Source organism: Vitis vinifera, chromosome 19 (assembly GCF_030704535.1).
Source record: "Vitis vinifera cultivar Pinot Noir 40024 chromosome 19, ASM3070453v1".
Taxonomy (NCBI): Eukaryota; Viridiplantae; Streptophyta; class Magnoliopsida; order Vitales; family Vitaceae; genus Vitis; species Vitis vinifera.
In genome coordinates, this window is record NC_081823.1 from 12,816,560 (window position 1) to 12,827,375 (window position 10,816).

A 10,816-nucleotide genomic window follows, 5' to 3' on the forward strand; every position below is an offset into this window, starting at 1 on the left:
ATATTACTTTCAACATTTTTATAAGTACTTTTTCAAAAAGGAATGGTACCCTTTGAATAAGCAGAGGTATGAAACTTGAGTTGTGCAATGCTTTGAGGTGCACCAACTCAATGCTCCAAGTGTATGTTATTTTTTTTCTAAATCACTTGAAAGGTGCACAAGTTCAGCTTGCAAAAATTTAAATTTAAATCAAATTAAGAGAAAATTAATATAAATGATTGAATACAACTTTTTATGAAAAAAAAAATAGATTTTATTATTTTATTTTATATAAATAAAAAAATTTAAATTTGAACAAAACAAAATTTTAGAACCATAACTAAGTTTTTATCTTGTATAATTAAAAATATTAAACATTTTAACCAAGAAGAAAGTTAAAAATTGTGATCAAGTTACATCCATAAGAAAAAAGCTAAAACCATGATTATCAACTTTGATTTTCACATGAATTTTTTTTTAAAAAAGAATATAAACAATTAAATAATATGATAAAGTAATAAGATTTATAAAATAAATAAATATTTTATTTAGGATAAATATAAAAAAATTTATGTCCTAAATCACAATTTATTATTTTTTATTATTATTATTTTTATTTGTTTGTTTTTATATTAAAATTTTTCTTATTAATTATTTATTTTATATTATTATTTTATATTTAAAACATCTATAAATAATTAAAATCAATAAATATGAGAAAATGAAATAGTGAAAAAAAATTGAAAATAGAAAATTTTCATGAAGTCAACACATTAAAAAAATGTGGAGATATTATGGAATATATATATATATATATATATATATTCTTGTGAAAAAAAAAAAAAAAAACCAACAAGGACATGCTCTTTGACTTCTCATATCAAAGTTTTTTTTAATAAAAAATATTATGGTAATAAGAGAAGGTTAGATATATGCATTTCATGACTCACTTCTATCTATTTCTATCTAGGGCATGTCTTAACCAATTTGTCTTAATAGTTGTTCATGTGACATGACACGATGGAAAGGTAGTCAAAAGACTTTTATTTCTTTAATACAAGAACACATCTCTAGTCCAAAAAAATTCAAAACATTTCTTTCCAACCACATAGCTCAGCAAACCCATATCACTTAGCAAACTTAAGCAAACACTCCTCTTACATTACCAATACAACACTACTCAATAGAGCATAGACCGTGATATTTCCCTTTTATTCAATACCAAACTTCTTTCTCATCCACGTGACAAAGTCATGGACCTTGCGGGGTCTTCGAGGGAAGACCCATGTGCCCCTTCTACTCTATACCAAACCTCTTTCTCATCCCCATGATAAAGCCATGGACCTTGTGTGGGTCTTCCAGAGAAGACGACACGCTCTCCTTTTCCATGCACCTCTTGGTCCAAGCGATCAACTTGGGGCACTCCGCCTCCATGCTGAAGTTGCCAAAGGTCTCGTATGCATAAAACCAGCAAGAGAAGGTCACCAGAGCCACATCTACAAACCCAATTTTTTCACCACCGAAGTAAGGCTTCTCTCCAAGCTCTCCTTCCAAAAGCTTAAGGCACTCTATGAATTCCTTCTTGGCTGTTTCCTGCTCTTCTCCTTTGGTTGACCATATCTTCCTTCCAAGTTCATAGAGCTGTGGAAAACAATAAAGTCAAAGAAATTTATGTATTCGCCTTGCTTGGGGAAAAAAGGTATTCTTGAGATCTGTTTTTCCTGATGGAACGAACAGAATTCGTATTCAACATAACAAAGAAATTTAAACCCATATCAGAAATGCAGAGTAGAGTCCTGTTGAACAAACAGCAAGGAGAATCAGTAAAAGTTCTAGTTTGGAACCCCAAAGCCCACAAAACTCAATAGCAGAAGGGAACGTGTGAAGAAACCCAGCATTTTGGACAACTCCCTCACCATAATCAAAATCTGAGTCAATCGCCATGAATAAATGGAAAAGAATGCTTTAAATCAACAGCAAAGGCATACCTTCTTGTCTATGTAGTCCGCCCAGAACCTGGCCTGAGCTCTCTGGTATGGGTCACTAGGCAAAAGCGGAGATTTATCGCACCAAACCTCATCAATATACTGAACTATTATCAGAGACTCACAAATGGGCTTTCCATTGTGGATCAGAACTGGGATTTTCTTATGAACTGGGTTCATCTCAAGAAGCAAAGGGCTCTTGTTCCACAGGTCCTCCTCTCTATATTCATACTTGAGACCCTTCTCTGCCAGGGCAACTCTGACCCTCATACCAAACATGCTAGGCCAGAAATCCAACAAGATAATCTCGTCTGCCATTGCTACTAATGTGATTGATAAGATTCAATCTCTTTAGTATTGATGAACAACACAGGGCAAATTGCTGAGTATTTATAGCAAATTTCAGAGAGTGGGTTAAACCCTTGGATACTTCTAGGAGGTGGTGATGCTCATTCCTTATCTCAGCTTTCATTTTCATTTTCCATTCTATCTGGGTTTCGTATCTCCAGAATTTGTGAATTATGCAAACTTTTGTTATGGCATGGTAAAATATAGAAGCGTCACGATAGTTGGTTGCTTCCACGACATCTCATTGCTTTGATCATTCCACGTCATCGCTTTCGCCAGCCCTGTCAATTAAGTACACTGGTCCTCCGCATAATTTCCACCACAAAAATGATGTTGCAAGGAAAAAAAATGATATTGTAGGGAAAAGAAAATAGAACTTGTATACTTTTAGATCGACAAGTCACTATTGGTCCCTTCCTTAGTTCTTAGATTCCTGAAATTAAATAAATATTTAAACTTTATGTGTATTATAAATATTTAAAATTTCAGTGGTGATTGTATTTTTATCTAAGATCTAATTTTTTTTTTAATTTGAATAAATTAAGTATTGTTAAATATTTAAATTTTTTATATTTTAATTATTAGTAAATGTTAATAAATATTAAATTACTGATCTTTTACATTACAAAAATATTTATAAAATATAATATTTTATTTCTTGTTAAATTAGTTTGCAATCCAGCATATTTTTTAATATTTAAATATCATAATTCATTAACATATTAAAATTTTATAATAAATAATTATGTAATTGATAAGAAATTGGTAGTATGATAATAAGTATAATTATGGGGTATTTGGTAAACTCAATAATTATTATTTAATGACTTAAGTTGATTTTAAGTAAAATTATATTTAAGTTATTGACTTAAAACTTATCACTTAATTTTTACTTTAAATATTAAGGTTGTTTAATAAAATTAATTTAAAATTTATTCTAAATCATCAAATTGATATACTTAACCCCATAATTATAATGAGGGTAAATGAGATCGAGTAACGATGGAAGTTGTATAATAGCAAAAGAAATCGTGGAACTAAGATAAATGAGGGTAAAAAGATAAAATGAAAACATGGATTTAAGAATAAATTAATTATTTTTACTTATTACTTAAAGTTGTTTTTTACTTTTAAGTTATACCATTAAATTATTTTACCAGCTGTATTTAATTTGTTTAATAACTTGAATTAAGTTATTAAGTTGATTTACCAAATTCCCACTTAGACTTGTTAGAAACTATTAGAACTTTTTCTAAGTTAGTATATGTTTAGATTTGAAGATTTGTGATTGAAATATATATTCTTTTTTAAATTAATCATTGATTTTTGGAATTTTATCGGAGTATCAACTTTTAATTTATATTTTTTAAAATTATTAATTCTAATAAATATTTAGATGAATGTGAATTATGCTTTAGAATTTTGATTAAAAAAATCTTATTAGAATTGATAACTATTTTTATTTTTTATAAAGCTGAATTTTAAAAATTTATATTAAATATTTTTCTAATTTAAATTTTATGATTTTTAGTGTAATTTACTTTTTAATTTTGAATGAGTAATCAATAATAATTTGCGGAATTCAATTTTATTAAGAATGGGATAAATTATGGGGTAAAAATAATGGAAACATGTGGGGATTTGAAATTTTGTAAATTTATCTTTTAGCTATCAATTTATGAGAAAATTTTAAATCTGATTTTTCTTTAAAAAAAATGAAAAATGAAAATGAAAAAAAAAAAACAAAAAAAAAAATCAAATATATTTGATGCTTTTTGTGAATGACAACTTTGTTAATTTCTAATAAATTTATTTCTCACTCAAATTATATAAAATTAACATAGTTTAACTATTTTTTAAAACAAGTTATCTATTCTTTTTTAAAGGAATTTAGTTTAAATTTTTGTGAAAATTTGTATTTAAGCAAGTACTCTTAATTAATGATTAAAAGCTTTTTTATTTTTTAGTTTTTCCCCATAAAGAATTAAATATTATAATTAATCCTAGTTTTTTCAAACTCTTATAAATAGGAGACTTGGGTCAATGAAATGGATACCTCAAAGTTATTTTAGAAATCTGTCTTTTCTCTAATTCTAGTCTCTCCAAAAGAAAACTTTTTTTTATCATCTAAAAGGTATGTGATAAACTTCTACTTTTATATTATTTTCTATTTAATTTATCCTTTTTTCGATGAAGAAACTAGAAAATATTTTTTTATAGACAAAAATTATGAAAAAAAAAAATCGCAACTAGAAGTTATAAAAAAAAATGTAAAATATGTACAATTGTATAGCTAGAGGTTATATGAGAAATTATAAAGTTATAAAAATATAAAGAACGACTTACATGTAATTTCTAATTTCTTTTAATCATAATGATATAACCAAATGTTACACAAAACAAAATTGTATAGTCAAAAGTTAAATAATGAATATTTCATAGCCTAAAGATGTATACAAATTTACACATTTTTGTTATGATAAAAATAATCCATAGCCAAAAACTATGTAAGGTATCAATTTGTAATTTTTATTTTGTTAATTCTACATGATGTTCATGCATTTCTTTTTTACCATATTTATAATAATCCTTTAGCGATAAAATATAACAAAATCTTAAATCATTATGCTTTTATTAATGAATATAAACCTGATAAAATATTGTTAGATAATTTTATTCATTTATTTATAATTTATTTTGGTAAATTGAAATATTATTCTAATTAAATTATTTCAAATATAGTTTTCAAATAATGTCAAATCTTACCAAGTTTGAGTTTGTTACACTCCCTATTTCAGGCAAAACTATTTATATGGATTTTAGATGCTAAAATTCACCTAAACGATATGAATCTTGAAAAGACCATTAAAGAATAAAATGAGGCATCCTCACAAGATCGCACTGGAGCATTAATATTCCTTCATTATCACATTGATGAAGGAATAAAAGGTGAATTCCTTACAATCAAAGAATTTTCATCCTTTGAAATAATCTAATGGAATGATACTTTGATCCTTTGGAATAATATAACATAATGATATGGCCACCACGAGATTATAATCCTTCCAAAAGCACATCATGATTGGATGCACTTGAGATTACAAAATTTCAAGTCTGTCAATGACCACAACTCGACTTTATTCAAAAGTTGTTCACAATTTATATGGAGAAAAAATCATTAAAGAATATATCCTTGAAAAGACATTTACTATTTTCCATGCCTCGAATGTACTCCTATGGCAACAATATCAAGAGCATAATTTCACTAAATATTTTGAATTAGTTTAATGTCTTCTTATGGCTAAACAAAATAATGAACTTCTACTTAAGAATCATCAATCTCATACTATTAGGTCTGTGTCATTACTTGAAGCAAATGTCACATCCGTCCAAGCTCCTAGACATTGAGTTGGACTTGGACATGAACAAGGCTAAGGACACAGTCATGGTCATGGTAAACATAATTCTTGGTACCATGGTAATTATAGTCATTAGAATAGACAAAACAATTCAAACCATTAGAAGTGGAATAATTCAAAGGTGCAACCTAAAAAGGATATATATATATATATAATCACAAAACAAACATGATAATAAGAATGAATGCTATAGATATGGTATGAAAAGGATGTATGTAGGATTTAGAAATGACCTACGAGGAACAGGAAGACCTCAAATTCATTATGAGGCTTCTATAATTTAATATTTAGACCCAAATAAGAATGGATAGAACCATGGTCCACCTTAAAAGAAAAGTTTTTTTTTTTTTTTGAAGAATTTACATACTTTTCTTAAGAATGTACGTATTTTTCTTAAGGATGTACGTAGACTTTGAAAATGACAAACGAGGAATGGGCAGCCTCAAAATTATTACAAGGCTTCCATAAATTAATATTAAAAACCTAAATAAGGCGAAATAAGGTCACAATCTGCTTTTAAAAAAACGCACATATTTTGTTTTTTTAAGAATGTACATGTTTTCCATAAAAATATATGTATCTTTTCTTAAGAATGTTCTTAAGGTTTAGAAAAGCCTAACAAGGAAAAGAAAGACCTCTAATTCATTCTCAGGCTTCCATAAGTGAATACCTAGACCTAAATAAGGTCAAATAGGATTATAGTCTTAAGATAGAGCTCTTAAGAGCATAACATGGTGTATTAAGTTTGAAATTCATTATTTATTTAATGATGTTCCCATTTCACTTTTATCTATCTTTATTCCATGTATTATATTTTATGAGAAGTCTTGTCAGCATCTTTTGCATTGTACATGACTTAGGTGCATTAGGAGTTGCACAGAAGATCTTTAAGCCATGGGTTCCTTGCAAATAATTGACTTGTTCACAACCGGTTTATGGGTCTAGGCAACCCTTTAGAAGTTGTAGTGCACCACCTCCTAATTAGAGGGATGGTTGGTCTTCGTTATCGGGATGGGTTTCCCATGGTGAGTACACTACTATGTATGATTACATGTTGGACAAGACCTACGATGAGCCATGACTTAAGACTATCAAGTAGTCATGACCTCACCAAGCTACTTCATTGTGTTATCTCTCAACCTTGAGAGAATATCGAGATTGTGTTAAAATTAGCAATGACTTTTACCTATGAGTGAGATCGTAAGTTGGATCATATATTCCCTATGGATTGGGTCACTGTTGATGGAAGTCGGTAACAATAGGTATTCTCAATAGACACCATGATATCTCATGGGATTGAGACAACGTGTCCCCTTGGGTGATCCTAAGGGGATGTGTTCATGGAAACTATGGCCATAATAGTTCCTTAAGTAGAACTTGACACAGGCTCTTTGAGAGCTAAGACATGTCAATTGAATATACAATAGGAGGATTTGTAACTCAAGGATAGTAGAGGTAGTCTTGAAAGGTTGATAGCTTTCACCTTGTTAGGCTAGAACACCAGTTCATGGGGAGAGTGAACACAATGGATACTAGGTCACAGACCCGAGTACATAGTGTCTCGTTGTTATTTACATAGGATATTGGAGTTCAATTGATTCTTTGTAATAAGATGTTGAATCAACTTCATAATTGGATCCTGAGGGAGTTAGTACTCTTATGGATCCTAATGGTCCCCGCTCTAAGCTTATATATCTTTTTGGCATAGTTATGAGTGTCGAATTGACTCTAGGTTCACTTTTGTGCATAAGGGCATTTCGATAATTATGCAAGATTGCATAAGGGTAAGTGAACAAAGTCTATAGATTGAGCTAATTAATTAATTAGTAGGCCCTATTAGGTTAATTAATCCATTAGGATCCATTTTGGGATAAATTAAGTTATCCAAATCCATGTGGGCTCAAGTCACTTAAGCCTAGTTAGGAACCCTATAAATACCCCCTAGGGGTTAGAGTCTTCATCACTTTTGTCTTCCACCATTTAGACAGAAAGAGAGCAATAGCCTCTACCTTTCGTTCTTCCCTATTGAAAGTGTGCCAAGAATAAATTTGAGTCATCAGGCAAAAGACCATGGGTTTACGAGACTTCCAACAACTTCAATGTCATCTTCAACACTTGCAATTTAAGGTTTGAAACATCCAAACCTAAAGGTTAGCACTTTAACCATAAAGATCAATTTAAAAAAATAAATAAATAAATTGGTATTGTTTCCGTTCCTTAGATCTACGATGCCAACACACAGTTCGCTTGAAAAAAATGCAAGTATTTTCTTCAAAATATATATATTTGTTCAGAATGTATGTATTTTTGTAAAAGATGTACCTTAGGTAGGGTTCCACCATGCCAAATGAGGTTTGGGAAGCTTTCAAATACATTTCGTAGAGTACATAAGTCAAATCTTAGACCCAAATGAGTGTGAATCTGTCATGTTAAGTTGAAATCAAATGTACATATCTTTCTTAAGGTGTTATATTTTTCTAAAAAATGAACTTATGAGTGTTTAGCTAGGTTGGCAATTCCGGAAAAAATTTCTAAGTGTCCCCTAACTTGGTTTACCAATCCCTCTTCGGACTACATGACCTTTGAAGATTAAGACTTTGCTAAAAGGTCGAGGTATGTAGCCAAGTCTGTAGTGATTAAATGTGAGCCAACCCTATTTTTTCATCTTTAAATGAGTAAAGAAAGCTGAGAGAAATATTGTTGGTGCAAGGCTTTTGTTCCCCTGTTTCTAGATCGATCCAGGTATAGGGGCAAATCAATCCAACTAACCTATTTTTAAGATCAATTTTCAACCTTTGGATTAAGGTTTCACTCTCATTTAAAATCAAATCTCCCCCATTTCTGGAAATGGTGACTGTAGTATCCGTAAGAGATTTTTTTTCTTTCCTCACCATTTAGAAGGTGTTTACCTATGAAGAAAATCCATCCAAGTTTTCCAAGAATTTTTTTTAAAAAAATGGATTTTCTGAAAATGAACAAGGGTTGATTTCTAAAACATTCATATTTCATTCTCTTGGTTTTGTGCAAAAACCCATTTTCTTCTTGTATGAATTCAAGAAGAAATCGAGCTTAGTGCAAACTCCAAGTGTGTCCCGAAAGAAGAAGCTAAGAAGCTGAAAATGAAGGTACTAGTCAAGTGGTTTGGGAAAGATTGGTTGGCTTGAGCAAGGTAAAACCTTGTATTCAGATTTTATTTTTCATAGTGGATGTTTTCAATCAGTAATAGGCCCGTGGTTTTTTATCTCTTCGGAGATTTTTCATGTAAATTTATGGTGTCTCATTGTCTCCCTTTCTCTTCTTAGCATCAGTTTTCAATTTCAACAATTTATTATAATTTTGATTGTCTACTATTTGATTGAATGATGAAGAGAAATGACTATGAATCATCTTTGAAGTTGTTTCTAATTGTTAATCATTGATATTTTGAGGTATATTGATCTTGCTTTTATCAAAATTTAGTTTAAGTTGATTTGGGTTTGGGAGTGTTAGATCATGTGCATGTGAATTACATTTGAATATTGTTAGGGAGTGTTGTTGCATTCATATATGCATGTGATTTATAATTTGTGTTTTTGAGACTGTGTGAAGAGAAGAAAAATATTCAAAAAGTTTTAAGGTTTGCTAATTTGAGTTGAGATTTTGTTTAATTGGTCAAAACACCTATTCAACCTCCCTTAGGTGTATTCCACTATTGAGATTCACCTTTTCAATTGGTATCAGAGAGGGTTTTTAAAGCAAAAATCATTTTCGATCCTTAAATCTCAATCAGGGAACCTCATTAAGAGGGAGCTTCCATTAGAAGACCACCTTTCTTAACCAGTGAAAATTTTTCTCATTGAAAAGTGAGAATGCAATATTTTCTCAAAATGCAAAGTGATAAAATTTGGAATGTCGTTGAATTTGGTTAGTCTCCACCTAAGGTGTTAGATAGAGAAGGTAAATTAACAAATGTTATCAAGCCAAAATTGAAATGTGATAGAAGTGAAAATGAAGCAAGTGAGAATAAAGCTAGAGCCATGTTCTCCATCTTCAATGCCATTAGTACGAATGAATTTCATAGCATTGCCACATGCACTTTGGTTAAAGAAGGCTTAGGATATCCTCTAAGTGACTCATGAAGGAACTAATGTCGTGAAAATGTCCAAGCTTCAAATGTTGACATCTAGGTTTGAGACCATTAGGATGGATGATCATGAAACTTTTAGAGAATTTCATGCAAAATTGATGGATATTGTGAATTCTAACTTCAATCTAGGTGAATCCATCTCTAACTGAAAGATAGTTAGAAAAATTTTAAGATCTCTTCCAGATAAATTTAGAGCTAAGGTTACCGCCATTGAAGAGTCTAAGGATGTGGATTCCTTGAAGATAGATGAACTTGTAGGTTCTCTCCAAACCTTTGAGATGATGCTTGTATCACCTAGGAAAGCTAAGGGAATTGCTTTAAAAGCTATTAAATAAGAGTCCCTAAGTTTCGAAAGTGAGAATGATGTCAAAGGGTGAGCTTACTAAGTTTACTAAAAAAATTAAGAAGTACATGAAATTCAGAAAATCCAAGAAAGAATCAAATGATGGTAAAAATGGAGGAACTCTATTAGAAAAAAAGAAGAATATGGAGAAATGTGTGAAAAAAGAGTTGGTGATTGAGTGCTTTAAATGTGGAGGAAATGGGCATTATGCCGCCAAATGTCCCTCAAAGAAAAAAAAAATGAAAGAAGGTCATGCAAGTCACTTGAAGCAACATAGAATCTTGTCAATCAAGTGAAAAAGAATCCAATGGAAGTGAAGAATACACTAACTTCATAGCCTTTGCTGCAAGTGTCAATGAGAAACCACTCAAGAAAGAGGTCTTAAGTGAGTCATGAGTCAAGTGACTCCAATGATGATGACATGAATTTTGACATAGCATATGAGACTTTGTATAAGGAATGCTTGAGCCTTAAACAAGAACAAGTCAAGTGGAAGGCTTCTAAGAATATTCTAATCAATGAGATTGATGTCTTGAAGGGAGAAAAGAAGGCTTTGCTTGAAAAAATTGGATTTCTTGAAAATGACCATTTGGAAGTGAAAAAAAAAATATTATGT

General features: G+C 30.3%; 1 protein-coding gene across 1 annotated transcript; it reads right to left on the reverse strand.

The window, feature by feature from the left end:
* Window positions 1-1,006: 1,006 nt before the first annotated feature.
* On the reverse strand, window positions 1,007-2,484 carry LOC100256345 (probable glutathione S-transferase). Its single transcript, XM_003634698.4, has 2 exons — window positions 1,968-2,484; window positions 1,007-1,620 (listed from the first exon to the last, which is right to left on the reverse strand). The coding sequence occupies exons 1-2, from the start codon at window positions 2,280-2,282 to the stop codon at window positions 1,276-1,278; spliced, it is 660 nt and encodes a 219-aa protein (XP_003634746.1). The 5' UTR covers window positions 2,283-2,484; the 3' UTR covers window positions 1,007-1,275.
* Between the last annotated feature and the right edge of the window lie 8,332 nt (window positions 2,485-10,816).

Excerpts from the sequence above, each read along its gene's own strand:
- LOC100256345 (XM_003634698.4), bottom strand. The coding sequence starts at position 2,282 with ATGGCAGACGAGATTATCTTGTTGGATTTCTGGCCTAGCATGTTTGGT. Across the intron at positions 1,621-1,967 it reads CGGACTACATAGACAAGAAG|CTCTATGAACTTGGAAGGAA; the intron begins GTATGCCTTTGC and ends TGTTTTCCACAG.